At 34.3% G+C, this 9,367-nt stretch overlaps 2 protein-coding genes across 6 annotated transcripts; one reads left to right on the forward strand and one right to left on the reverse strand.

Moving 5' to 3' along the window:
- Nucleotides 1–991: 991 nt before the first annotated feature.
- On the reverse strand, nucleotides 992–4,104 carry LOC124922610 (COP9 signalosome complex subunit 5b-like). 5 transcript variants are annotated; one of them, XR_007097840.1, is made up of 5 exons: nucleotides 2,578–3,714; nucleotides 2,397–2,482; nucleotides 2,228–2,305; nucleotides 1,425–1,498; nucleotides 992–1,135 (listed from the first exon to the last, which is right to left on the reverse strand). XR_007097840.1 is itself a non-coding variant. In XM_047463334.1 (4 exons), exons 2-4 carry the CDS (start codon nucleotides 2,588–2,590, stop codon nucleotides 2,036–2,038), a joined length of 369 nt encoding a protein of 122 aa, XP_047319290.1. In that variant the 5' UTR covers nucleotides 2,591–2,648; nucleotides 3,722–4,104; the 3' UTR covers nucleotides 1,798–2,035. The 5 variants fall into 5 exon arrangements, 3 of the variants coding, with proteins under 3 accessions (XP_047319290.1, XP_047319291.1, XP_047319289.1); XR_007097839.1 differs by having other exon boundaries at nucleotides 1,425–1,534; XM_047463334.1 differs by lacking the exons at nucleotides 992–1,135; nucleotides 1,425–1,498 and adding an exon at nucleotides 3,722–4,104 and having other exon boundaries at nucleotides 1,798–2,305; nucleotides 2,578–2,648.
- A 591-nt stretch (nucleotides 4,105–4,695) lies between these two features.
- On the forward strand, nucleotides 4,696–5,038 carry LOC124938730 (biogenesis of lysosome-related organelles complex 1 subunit 1-like; the record flags this gene model as incomplete). Its single annotated transcript, XM_047479233.1, has 2 exons — nucleotides 4,696–4,884; nucleotides 4,949–5,038. Coding segments are annotated over 2 exons (279 nt in total), but the record flags the coding sequence as incomplete, so codon positions are not given.
- Nucleotides 5,039–9,367: the final 4,329 nt, after the last annotated feature.

Consider the following 9,367-nt stretch of genomic DNA (forward strand, 5'->3'; position numbering starts at 1 on the left):
TTATTGAAGAAGCTCGATGGTGAATTGAATACGCATTTTTGAAGGATGTTGCCAGTGAGTGCATTTAGTATTTGGAAAAATAAATTAAAATTTCATTGATTTTGTTGTGAATTGAAAAGGGCTGTGAATTGTGTTCTTATACAATATATTTTATCAAACTTTTAAATTTATAAAGAAATTAATAAAAAACTAATATCATAAGCTAAAAATAAATAAGCTAAAAATAAATAATTGAAGAGAAAACATTGAAAACTAATCATATTGTAGGGGCTACCTTTTCAGATAGACCTTCCAATAATACCTCCAAAAATAAGAATGATACAATGAAAACATAGGAAGTCAAGTAAAATACCTATCTTATCTTATTATGATTAAACATCCAAATCCTAGTCCAATTCAATCTGAAGTGAATGATTGATAATAGGTATGCAAATTGGCATGGAGAAACAATATAATTGAGCTTGTAAGTACACAGGTATTCATAGAATCAAATCATGGTGTGGAAATATCCATCATTAACCAATGTATGTATATATATATATATTATAATCAATTATCATCATTATTTGGTTTATTTTCATGATCATTGATTCAACAATAGGGTCTTGTGGATGACCACTAATGTCAGTAAATAATCAGCAAATCTAGAGTAGTGTAAAGACTATAAAACTTAAAACTAGACAATCAAAATGGAAATGACAAGTACAAATATTTGAAACGTAGATAGTTTTCGAATTAAGTTATTTTTAAACTTAAAATAAATAAATAAAACCTGAAATGGTAGGGCAGACGGGTCATAAATTGACAAGTAGCTTCCTTGACGATCCTGATGCGGGATATGGCGCCAACAACATCCCAAAGCCCCTATAAGGATCAAGGCTATACGTGATTGTGTTTAGCCAATAGTACATATTTGTAACATAGCAATCCTAAATGTTGTTAGGTAAATTCAGAAATAAAGATTACAATGAGATGTTTTAAATATACATGTTATCTCCAAGAAAGGCAAAGGGGATAACAATCCACAGGAGAAATAACTAAAGACAGCTCTCAAGTAATGAACATATTACCACATGCTTGAACACTTGTTGCAGCTGGGAATAAGAAAGATTGGCGCGAATTTTGACTAGTCACCCTGTTGTTTAAACATTAAAATGCTTCATACGAAGGCTTTCGTAATAATTAATTTTTAAATCAAGAGAACTGCAGCTATTCATTATATAGGCTTTTAGCCAATGCCGTCGAGTGGAACACCATGACATGATATAATGTAACGCTTCTTAAAAGGATTAATTATTCTTCAAGGATTAATTAACTTCATTACAGAGGAGAACAATTTTACTTATAGTTCTAACAATATACTATCAATAAAGAATATTGCAATAATCAAAACAAAAAAGACATAAAAAAATATAGAAAAATACCTTTATGAAAGATGTCTCGACAGTTCCCTTGTCAATCAACAAAGATTACAACTCAAATCGATCCATCCTTCCAACTAAAATCACAATGCATTGATAAATGACAGCAGTACCTTTTAAAATATAAAAAATGAATGAATGAAATAGAATGAGAGTTCAAAACCGGTCTTAGAAGGTCAATTGTAATTTGTGTCATATTTGTTAAAGGTTAAAAGTTGTTTGCACATTGTAAACATTGTTTTGGGGAGGTACTTATGGTCGACATTGTTTCCAAGTGTAAGAACCTGCATACCCGACATTGTCTTAGAAATCTGCTATTCAATATTATTCTGTTCTTTTCTCATGAATGTATCAGAATAACAAACAATAATATCCTCTATATATCTCCTCTCTCCTAAATTTCTACAATTATCTATTCTCTGTTCACTATATCAGAATCAGATTGTATCAAACATACCTAAGCAAAAGCAATTGGCAAAGTAAACCCATGGGAGAATAAGTCGCTGAATATTCCTAACTTTATTAAGTTCACAAAGAACAAAAAATGTAAGGTTTAGGGGTTTAAAGAGAGGAAAATATATGTCAGAAACAGAGTTGGTAATCCATTGAGGATTTTAATTAGGTTTCAACCATAGGTTTAGGACTAGAAGAATGTTCACAACAATTGTGTGTCTGTTGCTGCTGCTAAACAGTCTAACTGAATTGAATAGTATGTTCTTTATAACCTGATCAAAGAGAATATGATTATTATGTATAATTAGAAGATCCAAAATTACAAAACAGTTGGAAAGAGAAGAAAGACCCACCTGTGACATTAATTTGTGAATCTGCTCAACCGTTATCTTTGCATTGTCCTTAGTTATTTTCGCAAGTTCATTTTCTTCCTGCAATTCAACAAAATCGGATCAAATACCAGACCATCAAACAAGTATCTTCTGTAAACAGAAAGCATATAATATATATGTATCCACTAACCTCTTTCTTTCTTGAAAAAGAAAGAGTTATAAGAGGCCCAAATCGTAAATGTGACAAATAATTTTCAGCTTGCTCTAGCTTTTCAGCTGCATGATAATATATAACAGAAAAGTTAATCAATTAACATTTAGAGCTTGCAACATACAGCACCAATGATTAGAATCTGAAAAGGCAGTCATACCCAAATCAGACATTTGTCCAGCTAAATAGTGTCAATTTCCCAGCAAAGGCGACGAGGAAAGAGTGTTCACCCTGTACTTATTCCATAACATATCCAAGATGTGACAGTCAAGTGATGATTTAAAATATGTTATATCCAGTGCATATCAAGAAACAAACTCAGCAAGATATTCTAAAACATACATACATGCATGTATCAAAGATCTCTAATCTAACCGAATTTGAAAACAATAATAATATAACATGTTTACAGTGTACGACGAAGTCTTCGATCTTGTTCAAGGGGATGGTTTGATATTCTGAAACAGGATCATCAGTTGGCGGATATGTTCTAAATTCCCCTATCTCAACCTTTCCAGCTGAAACTATCTTAGTTGATCAATCACTACAGCCAGAAATGGCTCCTGATGCTGATGGTTCAGCATCTGCGTTGAAACATCGATACAGAAAGACAACAACCATAACCAGGGTGTGAATGGTACCACCCAACTACGTTTTCTTACCTTCCTGCCTAAAGAACCAATTATAAGAGCAAACCTCAAGGGCATGAATGTCAAGTAGAAAATGTGTGTTCAAAATCTATAACAGGTATCCACACTTCAGCCAAACAATTGTATATACCCCATATACAAAGAAAAGTGAATTTGAAAATCTACAAGTTACTAAAATACAATTATTGGCTTCATTTGAAAAAACACTTTCTGTATCAGATTTTTGGAAACTGAACTTAGTCCAAGACATTCAGAAATTAGCTGGCGGTTTTTCATCTAATAAGTATTTGGATTTAATAGAAAGTTATTGTCAAATCAGTTCAAATACTAGAGTTTCCAAAATATGATCCATCTGAAACTAGTGTTAGCAAACAGAAGAAGTTTACAAGAACAAACAAGTTATTGTGATTCAACTCAATGATTTAACTGATCTCATCTCTTAATGAGGACAAGACAGAGCTGAAGATATTCTTGGTTTAGAGCATAACAACACTAAAGAGAATCTCATCAGTTTTTTTCAGTATCTCTTCAACTACCATAAAGACTCTGATTTTCTTCTAGCATTAGCTATGGGATTGGAATCACCACTATCTACACCTTCTGGTTTTACTCAATGTAATCTAATTTCGATGTTGAAATAAAATAAAATAAAACCTGCTTGTTCGTCTGGGAATATTCGACCTCATAAGCGTCTTCCTGGGCATTAACCCTAGTCTACGTGCCTTCAACGGGGAGAGCGAAGGAATCCATGACTACGATGGTGTCTCCGTAAGTCTTCCCTTGCATAAGGCCCATGATCTCGATGGTGCCGCCGGAGCGAGAGCGGAGATCCTGACACGCTTGAAGTAGTGAGGGTCGTTAGTCCATGGCTTCTTCCTGAAGATCTTGTTCTGAGCATCATCGTCGTAATTGAAGATCGATTCTGATAAATGATTGATCGCGACAGAAGAAGAAATTAGAGGAGATTAGGTTGCGGCAGAAGAAGGATGAGAAGAGATTAAGGATGGATCTAGAGAGAGAAGTAAAAATGAAAGTTATTGAACAACACATCTCTTTAACCCATTCATTAGGAGTGACCCGCCCGAATTTATGACTCGCGTATTAATTATTTTTTTTTTATTTTATTTGAAAAGGTGGTCATAAATATTAAAGGTTGGCAAAACCATTTTTTGTTAAGACTTTTACCAACGCTTAATATGCGTTGGTAATTATTGGTCACTGTAGCTATATTTTGTTGTAGTGATATCAGCTTGAAATTAGTCAACAATTTTTTTTTTAAAAAAAAAATTAATTTTTTTTTTAAATTCGAATTTTTTATTATTATTAAATTTGAATCTGAAAAAATAATAAAAATAAAAAAATAAAAATAAAAATAAATATAAATATCGTTGTCAAGTGATGATAAGTAAAATATATATTATATTGAGATGAAATTTAATTTAAAGAAAATTAATTAAAAAATATATTTTTATTTAGATAGTTTGGATAATTTGGATAATCCTAATCCAATCCGATTTAATTCAATCCGATCTCAATCCGATCCGATCTCAGTCCAATCCGAAATATCCAATCCGAATTAGTATTTAGGATTCGGATTGGATTGGATTTCGGATTAAACCACCCAATGCTCACCTCTAAATTCGGTGAGGGTTTCTGATCTGCTAGTCGATGCCGTCAATGGAGGCGTCCAAGAAGCATTCATTTGTGAGAAGCGTATTGAGCTCGAGACAAGGGCTTTAGCAGCATCAGTTGCGTGGTTTGGGAAGCAAACCGATCAGTGGCTTGCTGCTTCTCATGGAATCAACACGGACTTGAAAGTATATGTTATTGAATCATGGAATGGAATTGAATTCAAATGTTGAAATTTGATTGATTGTGCAGGAAATTGGAGACTTTGAGAACTGGATGAAGATGATGGAATATGATTGTAAGAGGATCAGTGATGCAATATGCAACATCTACCAAGAGTAATCTCTTCCATGCAAGATGCAAAAACCTAGAGCCTATTGCTATTATTATTATTATTATTGTTGGAGCTTTAGCCGTTGATGATGATGATTTAGTTCTTGATTTGTTTAAGTTCGCTCATTAACAATGGTAAATAACAGTATACCAGAATTGCTTGTTTCTTCTCTTTATTGTTTGTCACTACTATTACTACTAGCTATACTTGTTGTTACTCCTTGTATCTCCAGTTCTTCACAACAAGTGTGTATTGCTAAAACATATTAGTCATTGTAAACGATGATTCCCACATGAAATGGAAACCCATTTAAACAAATTTTTTATTTCTTATTGAAATTTTGGTTATATTCTAGGGCTTCTAAAGATCCGGTCCTTATATTTGGAGATTTAGCTGAGCTTATCATTTTGCATTTGTTGATGAATAATCTTTAGCTGCTACTGGAATAATACAGGTATGTCCATCACTATTTTTGATTCATTTGTAATAATTGTTACAAATTTCTCATGAGAGTCTATCCAAGGTAATTTTAATTAAATTTTTTGGCAATTACAATTTTGTCAGAATAATATGAGAGAAAATCGGCTTTGGATGTACAACAAAAATTTACTAGATCGTCGAGGATTAACTAACGAATTTATTGAAGGGGTAGAAGAGTTTATTCAATTTTCTATGCACAATACTAATAGTATGAATGTAGGAAATATTTTGTGCCCATGTAGAAAATGCAGAAATCGTAAATTTCAAGATTCAGAAACTTGTAGAAGTCATCTTTATCGTAGTGGTTTTATCGAGAACTATTATACGTGGGTATGTCATGGGGAAGCACCAACTCAGTTTGTACCGTTTTCGGACGAAATTAATGTTGAACCAAGTTATAGCGTTGACGATATTAATTCTTACCATAGAATGGTTTTCAATGCTGCAACTAGTTATGATCCGCCAATACAAAATGAAGGTGCGAGTTCTTCATCTAATGTTCCGATAGATAAACCTATTGAAGGCGGCAAATTTTGGGAAATGTTAAATGTTGCAGATCAACCTATCTAGTCGGGTCACCCAAGAGAAACAAAATTATCAACAACTGCGAGACTTATAAGTCTTAAATATGATTACAATTTATCTGAAAGTGCAATGGATGACATTATTGTATTGTTGCGCGATCTAATGCCAAGTGACAACAACTTGCCTAGAAATTATTATACTGCGAAAAAACTGCTCAAAGATCTAGGTTTGCTGGTTGTAAAATTTGATGTATGTGTTAAAGGTTGTATGCTCTTCTGGAAGGATGATAATCTAATTGAGCATTGAAAGTTTTGTTTTCAACCAAGATACAAACAAAATGAAGTCAACTCTACAAAAAAAACCTTGGAAACAGCTAATATATTTGCCTTTGACGCCAAGGTTACAGAGGTTATACGCTTCAAATGTAACAGCCAAACACATGACGTGGCATGCGCAACATGATATTGAAAATGGTGTGATGTGTCATCCTTCAGATGGAGAGGCGTGGAAATCATTTGACCGTAAATTTCTAGAATTTTCAGTCGAGAAACGCAATATTCGTTTAGGACTATGCGCTGATGGATTTTCATCTTTTGATATGTCTACATATTCTTCTTGGCCGGTAATGGTGACTCCATACAATCTTCCACCAGGTATGTGTATGAAGACACAATACATGTTTCTTTCATTGATTGTGCCTGGACCATCAAATCCAAAAAAAATATTGACATATATATGCAACAATTAATAGAAGAGTTAAAACAATTATGGGTGGAAGGTGTTCCAACATTTGACATATCAAGTGGAAAAACATTCAATATGAGAGCGGCTCTTTTATGGACGATAAATGATTTTCCAGCATATGGAATGTTATCTGGTTGGAGTACTACTGGGATTCATGGATGTCCTATATGTATGAAAAATTCAAAATCGTTTCGACTGAAATTTGGTATGAAGCCGTGCTACTTTGATTCTCATAGACAATTTTTACCAAAACAACATCAATTCAGACGAGATAAAAAAATTTCATTAAAGACCGAATTGAGTTGTCACCTCCCCCACAAAGACCGAGTAGTAATGAAATATTGTCAATGGTGTGTGATTTGCCCACGGCTATAGAAAATCCTAATGGCACGCCTTCAGATTTCGGTGTGTTGCATAAATGGACAAAAAAAATACTTTTTGGGAGCTTCCTTATTGGAAACATTCTCTCATCCGTCACAACCTCGATGTCATGCATATTGAAAAAAATGTTTTCGATAATGTCATTCACACCGTTATGAATGTGAAAGGAAAGACAAAGGACAATATCAATTCGAGGAAAGACTTGTTTCTACATTGCAATCCTCCCTCGTTGCATGTGCATCCCGATAGTAATGGTCCGATGCCTAAATCTATTTATACGTTAACCAAAGAAGAAAATCGTATAGTGCTTGAATGGCTTAAAAGTCTAAAATTTCCCGATGGTTATGTGTCAAACATTGCAAGATGTATTGATTTTAATGGATGCAAGTTGAGTGGATTGAAAAGTCAAGATTGTCATATCTTTATGGAACGATTGATTCCAATTGCTTTCAAAAAATTATTACCAAATTTTGTGTGGGGCGCGTTGACAGATTTGAGTAACTTTTTTAATGAACTTTGCTCAACAACATTGAGTATTTCAAATATTGAAAGAATGGAAGTTAATATTCTAGTGATTCTTTGCAACCTTGAAAGAATATTTCCTCTATCATTTTTTGACTCAATGGAGCATCTTTTGGTGCATCTTCCTTATGAAGCTAAAGTTGGAGGTCCCGTTCATTATAGATGGATGTATCCATTTGAAAGGTACACCATATATTTTATTTATGATTTATTAATAACATGATAATTTGTTAGGTTTTTACATCATTTAAAGAAGAAAGTGAAAAACAAATCGAAAGTGGAAACCTCAATTTGCAATGCTTATCTTGTTGAAGAAATATCCACATTTGCGTCACACTTTTTTGCACCACACGTGAATTCAAAAAGAAAAAGACCGCAAATGAACACAAAAGGTCCAATTAATAGTTTTATCCATACACATTCTATATTCAATTATCTTGGATGCCCAAGTAGTGGTTCTAAGCCTCGATATTTAAATGATGAAGAACTTCGAGCTGCACATACATATGTGATAGAAAAATTAAGTAAGTTAATTTTTGGAACCGGCTAGACAAACTAAAAAGTTGTTAACTTTCATGTGCAGATACAGATCAAAACCGTATGAACCGGTTGGGGCATCATAAACCGGTTGTTGAAATACTTCAAAGAAACCTGCTCCAAGTGATCAAGTCAAAGATCAGAGGAACCGGTTTTCACTCTCTCAAGCGACCGGTCAGCAAAGACAAAAGTTCACATACCAGCCGGATCATACTGCACAAGAGACAAAACCGGAAAATTCAAACTTCAAGAGTGACGTAACATGACTAAACAGACGTGTCTTGAAAGAATAAAAGAAGATCAGATCCGATCGGAAGCATGCGAGGAAAGCAATGATGCTTTATTGATCTGAAGTTGACAACTTGAGGTGCATGTCCAACACGTGTCCAAATCTGAAAACCGATTATGTCATCTTACACTCAGAACTGCATGCATGACTGTCAAGTGTTGAGGAAGGTGAAGCGTGCAAGCAACCTCTCTACACCGGCGTGATAATGATCAACCAATTCAGAGGAGAGAGAAGAAAGTGACCGTTAGCTCTTCTCAGCTATAAAAGGAAGATGAAACGTCTTCATGTAAAGCAGTTACGGATTACGGAAAACAAATCATAAAAGCAATAAGTTAGAGAGATAAACTCTTATATTCCAAACCGGTGTGTCTAAAACCGGAAGTTTTCTGTATCTTGTAGTGTTGAGTTGTTGTATTACATCAAAGAGTGAGTTGGTGTAACCGGCGAGTAGCGAGTTGGGCTCGACCGACAAGTGTTGTTATAACTATAAAAGTTAGTGGAAATCCTTCTCATAACCTGAGAAGAAGGGGTGACGTAGGAGAGTTTGCTCCGAACATCCATAAAAAATCTTTGTCTCGTGTTCTTTCTTTCGCTTTCATTACTTACTTACTTAGTCTAACCTCAAACCAAATTAATCGTACTCCTTAAACCGGTCCACTCATATCCATAAAACCGACTCCTTCTAAAACATCATCTAAGTCGCATACGTTGCTTCAAACTGAAACAGACATTTCCGCCCTTGAACCCGGTTCAAGAGTCTGTGACAGCTTGTGTAGTGCTGAGAACGATTTTAGTCTTTAACCGGACTATCACCAAAGTGTTGTGTGTGTTGTGTAAGCGGCCACCCTTCCCGAAACCG

Source organism: Impatiens glandulifera, chromosome 1 (genome assembly GCF_907164915.1).
Source record: "Impatiens glandulifera chromosome 1, dImpGla2.1, whole genome shotgun sequence".
Taxonomy (NCBI): domain Eukaryota; kingdom Viridiplantae; phylum Streptophyta; class Magnoliopsida; order Ericales; family Balsaminaceae; genus Impatiens; species Impatiens glandulifera.

Coding starts and splice junctions, on each gene's coding strand:
- LOC124922610 (XM_047463334.1), bottom strand. Junction 2,306..2,396: donor CTTTTTCAAGAAAGAAAGAG/GTTAGTGGATAC, acceptor GTTGAATTGCAG/GAAGAAAATGAACTTGCGAA.